This window comes from Vombatus ursinus, unplaced genomic scaffold, assembly GCF_900497805.2.
Source record: "Vombatus ursinus unplaced genomic scaffold, bare-nosed wombat genome assembly UNPS02014798.1, whole genome shotgun sequence".
NCBI lineage: Eukaryota > Metazoa > Chordata > Mammalia > Diprotodontia > Vombatidae > Vombatus > Vombatus ursinus.
The window spans coordinates 81,840,060-81,855,156 of NW_020954576.1; the positions used below are offsets into that span (position 1 = coordinate 81,840,060).

The 15,097-nt window shown below is 35.9% G+C and overlaps 1 protein-coding gene across 1 annotated transcript in view; it reads left to right on the forward strand.

Annotated features, from left to right (window-relative positions):
• LOC114049805 (nuclear valosin-containing protein-like) overlaps positions 1 to 15,097 on the forward strand; it is a 93,183-nt gene that overhangs the window by 13,264 nt on the left and 64,822 nt on the right. The window contains exons 5-10 of the mRNA XM_027871214.1: positions 1,435 to 1,492; positions 6,522 to 6,779; positions 12,197 to 12,323; positions 12,597 to 12,673; positions 13,197 to 13,331; positions 14,132 to 14,233. Of these exons, the coding sequence (XP_027727015.1) occupies positions 1,435 to 1,492; positions 6,522 to 6,779; positions 12,197 to 12,323; positions 12,597 to 12,673; positions 13,197 to 13,331; positions 14,132 to 14,233 (757 nt within the window). The remainder of the gene's footprint in view (positions 1 to 1,434; positions 1,493 to 6,521; positions 6,780 to 12,196; positions 12,324 to 12,596; positions 12,674 to 13,196; positions 13,332 to 14,131; positions 14,234 to 15,097) is intronic.

Below are 15,097 nucleotides of genomic sequence, written 5' to 3' on the forward strand. Positions count from 1 at the left end.
ACTTAGTTGAGGCACAATGCAAAGATTAGAAAGAAGATAAGATAGACTCACTTTTTAAGCCTGGGCAGGTTCCTTTGTCTTTGCTTTGGCAGATTGAGGAAGACGATAGCTTTGGTTTGCTCTATTTCTAACTCTGACAAAATGATTTTTGAGGTGAAAGGTTCACCACCAGGACCAAGGTTAGGTTATAGAAGCAAGACGGTGAAGTGCATCAGCATACTAGATGGCATACAAGCCAAAAATCTCCCTGACTTCAAATTGAAGACTTCAGTGTTCTCACTCAGCCTGAGCTGACTTGCTTACACAGTTTCTGCTCATGGACTTGTTACCTACTGCTCTAGGTTGAGGCAGGAAACAAGTTCTATGTGGAACCAGTTTTGGGAAATAAAAGCCCTCATGGCTCTTCCTTTTACACTAATTATCCGATTTCACTGTCCATTAGTGTGCTTGCCTCTTTAAAAAAGTATATAATATTTCACATTACTTCAAAAACTGTTCTGCTTATATGTGCTTTCTTCTAAACTTCCTTCTGTTTCCCTTGGTGCATTTTTAAAAAAATGTTTTGATAGTCCTCTTCTATTTGTAGCACAATTGTTAACCCAAACTGCCTCTGCCTCCTCAATTAAAAACTGAGGGAAAAAACCTGGTAACACATAAGGCAGTGTCAGTCAAAGTTAATCCATATAACTGTCTCGTCCAAATTCAGTGTTTCTTTCTGCACCTTGTGTCCATTAGCTCTATGTCTGTTGACAAGTAATGTTATTTATAGTGATGTACTTTTATACTTATCCTTCAGTGGTCTTGTAAAGGTTTGGTTGGTCATTGCATCGATCAGAGTTAGGCTTTTTAGAGTTGTTTTTTTCTTTACAATGTTGTTGTATTTGTATAAATTATTCTGCTAGTTATGCTGATTTCACTTTTCATCAGTTTATAATACCCAGTATTCTTGAAAGTGAGGATGATGATGATAGCTAACATTTAAATAGCACCTAGTGTGGGCCAAGAACTGTGCTGAGTGCTTTTGCAAATATTATCTCACTTGAACCTCATAACAATTGTGGGAGGTAGATGCTGTTATTATCCCCATTTTACAAATGGGGAAACTGAGGCACAGAGAAGTTAGATGATTTGCCAGGTTCACATAGCTAGTAAAATGTCTGCGGTCACATTTTAACTCAGGTCTTCCTGGCTCCACTGTACCACCTAATAACTCCAGAAAAAGTCTTCTTTTGCTATTTCTTGCTTTATTGTTCCCTTTTTTGGTTAATTTGGAATACAATACTCATAAAAGAGATATACCTGATGACTCTTGGTCTGGCTATTTCATTTCATATATTAATTTTATTAGTTGTATAAATGTTTTTTCAAGAATGTTATCCTAGCTCTCAATAATTTGTGTTGAAAATATTCTGCCTTTTCCTATCTTTTCTTAAGATATATAGCAAACAAAACAGATGATGATTCAGATGTGGAAGATTTCCCAGATCAACAGGTGAGTCACATATTTTAGCTACCACATTTAAAAAAAAATCACTGAACTTGGCAAGCATTATTATCCACAGATATTATTTGCAGGATGCTGTCTTAGTACCCATGTCAGATTACTTAGGAAAATATTCATGGCTGACTTTTGAAAAACAATTTAGATCAACCTTTTGAACTTAGTGTTAAGGAAAAGATACCATTTAAATTTAAACACTTTAATTTTGTATTTAAATGATAGTATTTGTTCTAAGAGCTACACAGCCACCACCCTAGTTCAGGTTCTTATCACCTCTTGCCTGGGCTATTGCAGTAAAGTTCCCTAATTGAACTCTTGGTCTCAAATTTGTCCCCTATCTCATCTGTCTTTCAAAGTGATATTCTTAAAGAATGAGTCTGATACTGAGTAAACTGCTGTGGCTCCCTGTTACCTCTAGGATCAAATACAAATTCCTCTGCTTGGGATGTAAAACCATTTACAACCTGAACCTACCCTACCTCTCCAACCATATTTTATATATAACTGTACTTGGAAGACCATGGCAAAACTTGATTGCCCAAAGAACGTCATCAGTATTGTATACCAGTTCCATATTGGCATGCTTGCACGGGTTCTGAGTAATGGATGATGCTCTAATACTTTCCCTGTCACCAGTGTAGTGAAGCAGGGCTTTGTGCTTGCTCCCATGATTTTTTAGCATGATGCTCTCATCATTGTTGTCAGACGCCTTCAATGAGAAGGAAAATGGCATCAAGGTCAGCTACTTCACTGATGGTAAATTATTAAACTTGAGAAGGCTAAAACCAAGACTAAAGTGGAAGGAGAGTTGGTGTGTGACTTTTTGATGATTGTGATGATTATACACTCAATGCAGCCTCTGAGACTGAGATGCAAGAATTGATTCTCTGCTGCTTGTGCTAGTTTTGGTCTTAAAAGTTAACACCAAGAAAACAGGTTCTCTACCAGCCAGCACTGTACTATCCACATGTGGAACCATCAGTTACAGAAAATGGAGAAAATTTAAATGCTGTGGTTAAGTTCAGTTACATTGGCAGTATACTTTCCAGGTTTGTCCACATAGATGATGAGGTTGGGAGGCTCCAAAAGAAATTATTGGAGAAAAGAGGTATGAAGCTGCCTACCATACTGAAAGTCTACAGAGTTGTGCTGACTCCATTGTTGTATGCCTGTGTAACCTGGATAGCATCATGCTAGGAGACTGAATTGTTTCCATTTGAATTGTCTTAGGAAGATTCTGAAGATCACCTGGCAAAATAAGGCACTAGACATTGAGGTCCTTTGTTGAGCTGAACTGCCAAGCATTCAAACTCTACTCCAGAGAGTACAATTCTGATGGGCTAGCCATGTTGTTCAAATTCCAAGCATATGTTTGCCTAAAAGACTTTTATGGAGAAGTCACACAAAGCAAGTGTGCACATGGAGGTCAGAAGAAGAGCTATAGGACACCCTCAAGGTCTCTCTGAAGAATTTTGGAATCAATTGTGAGACATGAGAGACGTTGGCATAGGACTGTCCGATAGGGTGTGCCTGCATCAAAGAAGGCACTGTGAGCAAAGCAGAGTAGCAGTAGCTCAAAAGAAATGTGAGATGCACAAATTTAGAGACATCTCCACTCCAAATGTTCATGCGGATTGCTTGTTCCCAATCTGTAGTCTACCACAGCCTTCTGAGCTTATATTGGTCTGATCAGCCATAGTCAGACACATTGTACCTTGACCCTGACCTAGTGATGTCATTTTGGTCCTCTTTGAACATAAAGAACAACAACCAGCCACAAAACTACCGTTCATACACTATGGTCCAGCCAAACTAGCTTATTGCTGTGCCTTTGTGATGGCTGTCTTATATCTCTAGAATGCACTCTCTCTTTATTTCTGCCTATTAGAATCCCTAATTTCCTTCAAAGCTTGAGGGATATATACCACCACCTATATAAGACCTTTCCTGATCCTTCCAGCTGCTCTTCCATTACCTTTTATTTCACATGTATTTTGTATCAATGTGTGTGTATATAGGTTTTTTCCCCTGAAAGAATGGATGCTCATTTATGTCAGGGACTATTTGATTTATGTCTTTATATCCCTAGCACCTGACATAGTGTAAATTTGCAATAATAACTGCTTAATAAATTATTTTATTTTAATTTTTTGTGTGTGTGAGGCAGTTGGGGTTAAGTGACTTGCCTAGGGTCACACAGCCAGTAAGTATCATGTTTGTGAGGCCGTTTTTGAACTCAGGTCCTCCTGACTCCAGGGCCAGAGCTTTATCCACTGCACCACCTAGCTGCCCCAGGGATTTTTATTTTATTTTATTTTATTTTGATTTTTTAATAAACAAACTAGACATAAAGAGCTTTTGTGTATGGCATACTCACTTTGACATATCTAGGTATTACAAAAGACACTAGAGAAATCCATTGGTTTGAACCTTTGAAAAATGCGGATATTTATTATCTTCCTAGAATTTGACCTGGGTTGGTTCCATTAAAGGATAGAAATTGTCATTTTCCTTTGCAAATTTTAAAGGATAACCAGTTCGTAGTTACTAGCAGCAGTATTTGAGTATTCCCTATTTGTATTAGAATTCTGGAATTTTTTTTATTATCCCAGGATCTAGTATTGTAATTTGCATATTATGGTCACTTAATGAATTGTTGTTGAGTCAATCAAAAAGATTTATTAAGCCCTTATTATATGTCAAGCACTGTGCTAAGCACTGGGGTTACAAAGAAAGGTAAAAACATGATCTCTGCCCTTGAGGAACTCATTCTAGATGGGGAGACCACATGCAAGTAACAGTGTATGTGTCAGATGTATCTGGAGTAGATTGGAAGTAATTTCAGAGGGAATCTCCTAGTGTGGGGAGGGATAAACAGAGTCATCCTTCAGAAGGTAGGGTTTAAGCTGAGTCTTGAAGAAAGCCAGAGAAGCTAGGAGGAAGAGATGAAAAGAGAGGACATTCCAGACATGAGAAACATCCAGAGAAAAGGCACAGAATTGGGAGATAGGAGGTCATGTTCACGGAACAGCAAGTAGGTCAGTCTAGCTAGATTAGAGTGCGTGAAGAAGGTTAAAATGAAAGAGGACTTGGGAGTGGTAGGGTGGTGGTGGAGGGAGTGAGATAGGGAATCAATTAGAAATAAAAGAGCTGATTTGCTTTTAGTGAGGAAAGACTCACTTGAGATTATGTGATATATATTTTAATGGACCAGTCAGCATGGTTTAATTATTTTCTCCAGATTTGTTCAGCAGCATGTTGATAGGAATGAAGGAATGTGATAGCAGGAGCAATTCCAAGTCTGGGATTTAGCAAGGTGTGATGGACAATAGAAAAAGTGGACAAAGGATTTCAGTTTAGAAAAGAGTTGAACTGTTAGGGAAGGGAGAGAGTAAAGCCACTTGCAGGGATGATGGCTTAGGAAAGGTCTAAATTGAAGAAGGATTTTAGATGATGGAGGAAGAACAGGTTTAGGGATCATAAATCAAGGCAACAAACATTTATTAAGTGATTTAAAATGGAGGTTCTAGAGGTATAGGGATTTTTTAGGTGAAAAGGTTGATGTGACATAGTGGCTAAAGAAGTTAGAGAGTCAGGATTTTTTAGGTGAAAAGGTTGATGTGACATAGTGGCTAAAGAAGTTAGAGAGTCAGGAGAAAGGAATAAAGGAATGGTAAAAGATTATGATCAAAGAAAGGGAATTTCAGGTTCATGAATATGGAAATCAAGATCTTGTGAGTGATGGCAACATTAGAGGTGTAACTGTCTTTGTATATAGCAGAGTTGGTGTAGAGGAATAGATCATGGGAAATGAGTAGATTGAGCAACTGAGGAGTTAAGGTATTTGAGGGAACATCAGTATGTATTTTGAAGTCCCCTAGTCAATGATAAGAGATTATGGTCAGAGAAAGGAATTTGGGGGTTTATGACCATTGAAATGCATCACTTTTTTATGATGCTGAGATCAAGAGTCTGATTTATCTGTGTATAGTAGAGGAGTAGGTCAATGGGACATAATTAAGTTGAGTGACTTCAAAGTAGGGTCTTTAATGGAACATAAGTATATATATTGAAGTCCCCAAGTTATAGGAGCACTCTGCATTAGATCTAGCCAAAAGATCATCTGTTTACAGCTGGAGGGGACCTTAGAAGTTATTTAGTCCATTTTACCAGTGAAAGAACTGAAGCCCTGAAAGATTCAAGACATTTTCCTAAAATCCCACATATGTGTAGTAAATGACATAGGAAAGGACTTTATATCTAAGAGTGACTAGGGTTATTAGTAATAATATGTAATATTAATATTGTTGTTTTTGAAAAACATTGGTGAAGTGGTTTTTTTTCACTACCATCCTTTTACTTGAACTTAAATTACTGTTTTCAGAGATCTTTGTTATATCAGTTCTTTTTTTCTGCTTTTCTTTATAAGACTATATGACTGTTTGTCAGTTCCACAAAATATATCAAAGCTTTGATTTTATGCTACTTTTTTTTCCTTTTTTTTCTGGTTTTTGTTTTTAGGCAGTTGGGGTTAAGTGACTTGCCCAGGGTCACTCAGCTAGTAAGTGTCAAGTGTTGGTCTGAAGCCAGATTTGAACTCAGGTCCTCCTGACTTCAGGGCCAGTACTGTATCCACTGCACCACCTAGCTGCCACGTACTTTGCTGTTAAAAAAAAATATTCTCACTTCAGTTAGAGTAGTTTAAGTTGTTTAAGTATGTTCTTTAAAAATGATGTTTCTTACTAATTCAGTTATGAGAACATAATTTACTTTATATCTGACATGAAGTCAGAGCTTTATTGTGGTTCCTAGAGTTGAAAAGCATTAGTTTTATTTGGTTGACTGATACTTAGTGGTGAGTAAGGGAGTTTTTATTGTAAACTGCTTGTTTGTGAAATCATTTTATTTTAATGTTTGAATGTAAATGGAAATGTCAAGCCAGTGTAAGACCTTTGTTAATATAGTCAGTCATATTTTCCTACATGTTTGTGGATTCATTTACATACTCTATTTTTTGCAGTCTGCAAATCACATGAACAACTCTCTGCTGTCATTGTACCGGAAAGGAAATCCTGACATTTTACCAGAAAGTCCTGCAGTTGAACAAGGCAAAAATAGTCTCTCTGTGCCAAAGAATGTCTCGACAACACCTACTTTTACCAGGGTTTCTGAAGGTGGATGGTTTATTGACAAAACCCCAAGTGGAAAGAAAGAGAATGCTTTTTTAGACCTTTCAGATGAGCACGGCAACCATAAGAAGCCAGTTTCTAAGTTACAGGTATTTGCATTTTAATAGTTTAACTTTATTTTCCAGGAGCTTATTGCAGCCTTCTGACTCATTGTCCTTAGGTGGATACTCTTTTAAGTAGACATTTCTGCTGTGTGAAAGAAATAGGACTCTGCTATATTTCCTTTAACCTATTGAAATTTAGTGGGTATCTGGGGGTCAGGTTCTAAAGGTATGATTGTCTTTTACTTGGTTGATGATTAGTCATGAGGAAAATAGCTGTGAAAACATGCTTTGTAGAATAGTAATTTTTAATTCCAGATGTCCCCATATGAATGGGTGTATTGAGAAAATAGCTAGAATGAATAGGTATCACTGTTATCTGATTCTTTATAATGCTGTCATATAGAAGGATGTTAAAGACACATATCACTAACCTTTATTGAGTGAAGTATGCCTTTTATCTTTCCTTTGGCTTTGTTACCAGTAATTAACATTACTGTTACTGGTATGATTAAGGAGAGAGTTTAAATTTTTTTTTATATATTGTGTGATTTGCTTGTTAACAGCAGATCCTATCAAGCATCTCTGCAAAAATTCTTGTTCACTGACTACTGTAATGTAGAATAATAATATCTTAATTTGTTTGACCTATTTTTGGTCTGTTGGGAACCTGTATCCCAAATGGTCCAAGGAAATCCTAGTGAGAGACACAGCAGTTTCCCTTGACCTGACTCATATAGATTCCTTTGGTTCCTGCTTGAGAGTGTGAGACAATAGAACTGAATGGCTCAGTTCTAAATGACCCCAGAAATATTGGTTCAAAGTTGGGATTGTAAATAAATTTTGGTCAAGGTTATCTAAGCTTCAGAGCTTTTTGGGCTTAGATCTGATTCCTCAAGACTTTTGTGTTCCAGATCTGTACCATTTATTCTAATTTGGAAATTAACTCACCTAAGAGAGTAGGACCTTTAGCCCTACGAATTTTCTTTTCTTCTCGTGTCTCTAGTCTCTCAGCTGATCTACTTTTAGCCCTTACTTTCAGGATATTATTAGTCACCATCTCAGGTAGAAATTGCTAGAATCCTAGGCATCTTAAGCAACTCTCTAATAACATTAACTTTTTATCTGTTTAGCCCAAATTTCTCACTTCTAAATTTAAATCCCCCTCCACTGAAGTATTTGGAAAATTTTTTGATTTGTTTGAAAATTTTGAAAAACCTGAGACAACACAATTAGTATTTCTGAAACCAAATAGTTTTGATTTGGAATTCCTGACATCCAACTTAATTACAGAGTAAAGAATGTTAGAGTTTATTTAAGTTTGCTACTAATTATCATTTTAAGAAAAGCTCTGTTTATTGCTGTGCTTTCTATTGTTTTTAATGTGAATGAGTATTGTCTTTTGTCAAAAGCTTTTTCTGTATCTATTGATGTGATCATATGATTTTGTTGTTAATATGGTCAATAACATGGTCAATTATTGCATTACTTGTATAAATTGCATTACTGGTATAAATTCAGCTTGGTTATATTGTATGATCTTTGAGATATACTCTCTTTGTGATATATGATATGATACTCTCCTTGCTAGGATTATATTTAAAATTTTTGAATCAGTATTCATTAGAAAAAAAAGACCTGTAGTTTTCTTTTTCTACTTTGATTCTCCCTAGTTTAGGTATCAAGACCATATTTTTGTGATAGAAGGATTTTGGTAGGATTTCTTCTTTATTTTTTCCAAACAGTTTCTATGGTATTGGAATTAATTGTTCTTTTGATAGAATTCACTTGCAAAACCATTTGTTCCTGGGGAGTTTCTTAGGCAGTTCATTTCTGGCTTCTTCATTTTCTATTTCTAAGATAGAGTTATTTAAGTATTCTGTTAATTTATGTAGTTTGTATTTTTGTGACTATTCATCCATTACATTTAGATTGTCAGTTTTATTGGCATATAATTGGGCAAAATAGCTCTGAATAATTGCTTTTATTTCATGGGTTATAAATTCACCTTTTTCATTTCTGATAGTGATAATTTGGTTTTCTTTTTAATCAGATTTACCAATGATATATTTTATTTTGTTTTTTTAAAAACTAGCTCTTGGTTTTATTAGCTTAATAGAGTTTTGTTTTGTTTTTTTTAATTTTCTTAGGATTCTATTTTGGTGCTTAATTGGAGTTTTAAAATTTGTTGGTTTTCTGATTTTTTTTTAGTTGCATGACCAGTTTGTTGATCTGCTCTTTCTTTTATTTATGTAAGCCTTTAGAGAGATAAATTTTCCCCTAAGTGTTGCTTTGGCTGCATCTCACAAATTTTGGTATTTTGTTTCATTCTTGTCTTTATCTTTAATGAAATTATTGATTGTTTCTGTGATTTGTTCTTTGAATCACTCATTCTTTAAGTTATTTGGTTTGAAATTACTTTTTAATATATGATTCAAAGGTTCTTTATTGAATGTAATTTTTATTGCATTATGGTCAGAAAAATATATTTTTAATATTTCTGCTTTTCTATACTTGTTTGTGAGATTTTTATGCACTTACTCATGGTGGGTTTTTGTGAACCCACCAAGCCATAGCGGAGAAATAGGTATGCTCCTTTCTATTCCCATTTAGTATTTTCCAGGGTCTATCATGCCTAACTTTTTCTAAAATTCTATTCATCTCTTTAAACAATTTCACCAGTAGTGCACTAGTGTCTCAATTTTCTCACATCATTCCAACACTTGTCTTTTTTTTTTTTTTTGGTCATACTAGCCAATTTGATAGGTGTGGGCTCATCGTTGTTTTAATTTGCATTTCTTTAAGCGTGATTTAGAGCATTTTTTCATACAGTTATAGATAGTTTTGATTACTTTGCCTGAAAACTACCTGTTCATATTCTTTGACCATTTATCAACTGAGAAATGGCTCTTATTGTAAACTTGACTCAGTTCTCCATATATTTGAGAAGTGATGTCTTTATCAGAGAAACTTGATGTAAAAATTTTTTCACAGTTAGGATTACAAACTGTGTATTTCCCTCAATCCTATTTTCCCCCCTTTTCATTCTGCTTTCTCTCTCCTTTTACCCTGTCTAACCTCAAAAGGCTTTTGCTTCTGTCTCTTACCTACCCCAATCAGCCCTGCTTTCTATTCCCTCTTTCCCCCCCCCCCGCCTTTTCTTTATCCTCTTCCCCTCCTACTTTCCTGTAGGGTAAGACAGGGTAAAGGGTAGGATAGATTTCTATACCCAACTGAGTGTGTATATTATTCCCTCTTTGAGCCAATTCCAATGAGATTAAGGTTCACTTGCTCCCCCTCACTTCCCCTATCTTCCCCTACACTATAAAAGCTCTTTCATGCCTCTTTTATGCAATAGAATTTACCCCATTCTACTGCTCCCTTTTCCTTTTTCCCAGTGCATTCCTCTTTCTCACCCTTTAATTTCATTTTTTTTAGATAATCATTTCATCATATTCATCAACTCAGACCCATGCCCTCTGTATGTGTATACTCCTTCTGATTGCCCTAATAATGAGAAAGTTTTTAGGACTTACAAGTATCATTGTTTCATGTAGGGATATAAACAATTTAACTTTATTGAAACCCTTATGATTTCTCTTATTTACCTTTTTATGCTTTTCTTGAGTTTTGTATTTGCAAATCACAATTTCTGTTCAGCTTGGGTCTTTTTATCAGGAATGCTTCAGAGTCTTCTGTTTCATTGAATGTCCATTTTCCCCCGCAAAGGATTATATTCAGTTTCACTGGGTAGGTGATTCTTGGTTGTAATCCTAGTTCTTTTGCCCTCCAGACTATCATATTGACAGACCCTTTATCCTTTAATATAGAAGCTGCTAAATCTTGTGTTATTCTGTCTGTGGCTCTACAATATTTGAATTGTTTCTGGCTGCTTGCAACATTTTCTTCTTGACCTGAGAACTCTGGAATTTGGCTATAATATTGTAAGTTTTCATTTTAGGATCTCTTTTAGGAAGTGATTGGTGAATGCTTTCAATTTCTATTTTACCTTCTGGTTCTAGAATATCAGTGCAGTTTTCCTTGATAATTTCCTGAAAGATGGCCTCTCTTTCCTGAATCATCCTTTCCCATGGATTTTTCTTATCTTTACCATTTTTTCACCCTTGTATTGAAGTCATCAAGTATTACAGTGTATACCGATTTAATTTGGAAAGACACAACAAGTTCTTTGTAGAGTCCTCTTCATCTTTATGCTCAGCAACTGAAGTTTATATATAAGCTGCAATTATTTTTATGGTGATATTTTTGCAAATACATCTCATTGGTCTTGCAAATACATGTCATTGGACCAGCTATCCATCCCATGAAATCATGTTCCATGTGGCTTTTTGGACATGATAAAACTTACTCTGCCGTTTGTTTTCTTTACTTCTCAAAACAGCATGTGTGCCATTCTTTCATTTAACTGCAACATCCTTTCTTCTTCAGGATTCACTTGTAGTGAGAATGTCAGGATTGATAGGATTCAGCTCCTCCAGCAAGATGTCCATTTGCTGGTGACTGAACAAGGATTTCACTTTTAAGGGTACCAAGCACCTAAATTCCTCAAAATTCCAAAAACTGTAGGATTCCTCATTCCTGCTGCCACTGTCACTTGAATTTTAAGGGAGCCGTAGAGGACTTAGGGCCATTTTGCAATTTTCTTAGTTTCATAGGTAGTCATGGCCAAAAAAATGAATTATTCAGGTGGCTAGGTGCTGATGACCTGCCTCTCCCATAACAAGATTGGTCTCCTTTAAATAGACTGTGTCTCTTGCTGAGGATAGTCAGTTTCCAGCATGGCAGAAATATCCAGAGCTTATCCTCTGCTATAATAGAACCAAGGGTCACCTTCTTGCCATGATTGGAGGTTCTACAATGTTATGATATATTTAGAAATCTATTTTAAAACCTTTCTCAGTAGGAACATGTGAATTTTATGATACTTGTCAGGTGAAGCATAAATAGCAAAGCAGCATGTAACCAGGATGAGGAAAGGTATGGCAAGACCCAGAACGTAACGGGGTCAGAGTATGTCAGTCCAGACTGTGTAGCATATATTACAGGAATTTGTTCAGACTGAAATTGATTTGGGTTGGTGAACCAAGAACCAAAAGGAGTCTAGGTGAGGAACAAGGAGGTCAGCAAAGCGTGGAAAGCGTACCTATGTTAGGAACGTCTGGAAGGTAAGCTCTTTTGAGGTTTAATAGTGCTGAAGTAATTTGGATGCTTGAATTTTAGCTGGCTTTGTTTTCTTCTTGTCTACTTGACTATAGCCAGGAACTCTTGATGTCTGAGATAAAAAATGTGAGAGGCAAGAACAAGTGAAATTCTTGACAGTACCCTTCTCTAAAGATGTTAAGGCTTTTTCTGTCGTATCTTCAAAGGTGGTTTAAGTAAATATTTTAAAAACTGCATGTAACTGACTACTCTTACAGGTGTTATCTCATTTGGTGTCTCTCTAGGATCCAAAAGATGATTCTCTTCTGGAGAATGAAAGAAAAAGAAAAAACAGGCTTAAGAGAACCAAAAGAAAAACTGAGGCTCTTCAGGAAGTAGATGGAGAAATAGAAAATGTTTTGCAAAAAAAAGGTTAGATTAATGAGTAGTTTACATTTATGTGGGTGGTAAGTGGTAGTAGTGTATCATTAGATCATATTTAGCTTTAAATTTCAGGAAACTACCTTGGGAGAGGGAGATGCAGGATCCTATGATTTTAGGTTTATAGGGTAGGGGTGGGAGTATAAGGAAGCATACACTAGAAAATATTTCCTTATTTGTAGTAATTTACTTAGTAGAGGTTATTAAGTGGATTCCTGTTGACTTGCTCTGAATTCTTCATGCCCCTTCTTTTCTGCTTGACAGCCAGATCTCAAACACTAGAGCTACAGATCCCAACTGTGAAGTTTGAAGATGTAGGGGGCAATGATGTGACACTGAAGGTTAGTTATACTATAGAGTATGACTTCATCTTGCTATGCTGCTAGTGACAGAAGGAAACAGACCACAGTGTTTTTGCCTTTGTCAAATGTGTATCCATTGTGAATAAAAACTTGAGGTAGACCAGCTTACCTTTTGCCTTTTGGCTTTATTGAGAGGCAAAAGAAATAAGTTACATAAAACACGGCACCTTTGATTTATGGTCATTTGAGTTGTACTTTGACAAAGTTGTTTGTTTTAAAAATTGGACATTTAATTCAACTTAAATGTATTTCTCCCTTTGGCCATCTTAGCGGAAACTATGATATATTAGAAAGACTATTGAACTTAAAGTCAAGTGAGGTTGGAGTTAGAATCTCACCTCTGATCCCTTATTTGTTGTATTACCATGGGCAAATCACTTAACCTACTGCATCTGAAAAATTTTATACCTGCAGAGCATAACTCAAAAAGTTGTGCTGATCAAATGAGATAATATATGTAAAATGCTTTGCAAACCAGTATTATTTCTTTTTCTCTTTACAGGAAGTGTGCAAGATGCTTATCCATATGCGTCATCCTGAAGTATACCACTACCTTGGTGTAGTACCACCTAGAGGATTTCTTTTACACGGACCTCCAGGTTGTGGAAAAACATTACTTGCACAAGCAATTGCTGGGGTAAGGAATGTTGATGCTTGCTGTTTCTCTCTTTGAACTTCCTTAATTTATTTTGTGTTGGTGGATAGGAGGATAGCTGTCATTTAGAAACGTTTCTCTTTTCTCTTTTTCTTAATTTAAAATTGATTGAATTTGTGTTAATTTATAAGGGTGACAATTGAAATGGCATTCCAGTTTAGTTTTCAGGATTTCTATTTACTTGTCATCTGACTGCTTTTTCCTCTGGATGACATTTTGGGGAGAATAGGACTACATTTTTTTTTCTAATAGAGCAGTAGTTAAGGTAAATCACCTTTAAGATGATCATAATTACCCTACTTATTGCCATTTTCAAATATAGCATCTTTCCAGTAATGAGGCTTCTCTCCTCTCACCTCTATCCGTTGTTTTGTCAGTTAAAAGTGGGAAAAAAAGTTTTTGGTATGTGTCAGATCACCTGTAGTTTCTGTTCCCTAGGCAGAGGACATTTCAAAATATGTTGGCCCAATCTAGAGTTGGGAAGGATTACAACTTCTTTGGTTCTATACTAGCTTTTCAGGGGAAAGAAAATAATCTTCAAGCTTTCCTTTGCCAATGATAGAATTAAAAACCCTCAGGCACTGTGTCCAAAAAAGCTGATATTAAAACAGAATCTTGATTAAAATATGTTTATTTTTTATTGGGCCAGTATATAAAGCTAACAATTCCTTGGAAATTGGGGCTTGAAGAAAAATTTGTTTATTTCTGTTGGCTGAGTCAGAAGGAAATAATTTAGTTTGAAACTTGGCGATTTCATCATTCTTTTGTGTGTTTATATTCAGGAGCTTGAGCTGCCAATTCTTAAAGTTGCTGCTACTGAGATTGTGTCTGGATTGTCAGGGGAGTCTGAACAGCAGCTGAGAGCACTCTTTGAACAGGCGGTGGTAAGTCAAGGTGGCTGCTAGCTACACAAGAGGCCATTTCATCAGGAAGTTCTGTTCAGTTGAGTCTCTTCTCCCATTTCTGCAGCATCACCAGCATTTGCTCATTCACTGAGTTGATTGACACTGATTGCCATACCTGCTGGTGCAGGAGAGAGTTGGGGAGGACTTCTAAGACATCAGAGTAGTACTTTGTACCCAGCAGCCTTATGACAAAGATGTGATTGGATAGAGACAACCAGCAGATGACTTTTAGAGGCCATTTGAATGTCCAGGAGAATACTACTTATCTTATATTGACTTTCATAGCAAAAGAAAGCCAATTGTAAACTTGAATGTAAGCTGTCTTGTGGCTAGTAGAATTTAAGATCTTATCCTTTGTGAGGAGAAAATTCAGTTATGTTTCACTAAAAGGTTTCTGGATTATTTCTGTCTTATTTAAAGCTTAAGTTATTAAAGGTTTAAAAAATTAAAACAACCCAAGAATATTGCAGAGGCATATATAATAATGTGATATTTACATTCAGTTAAAAGTTTGTTCCCACACTTGGCTGTTTACTAGTCATTACAGTGATTAATTCTTTAATGAAAACTGAGGACAAGTAAATTTTCTACATTATTTGAAACACAGTTTGTTGTGTCTAATGAATATGTCCAGCTTAACTAGAAGTACTAAATTATGAATGGAAATGAGAAATTCTACTACAGCAGTAGCTAAAGGGACATATGGGAAACAAAACAAGGAAGGTAGTTTATTTATTAGGTTTGATAAGAGATTCGCACTAAATAGTGAGGAGACAGTACAAGGTAAGAACTGGAAGAAGATACAGTTAAAATTCTTGTCTTGTTTTGCCCCTCCATTGATGT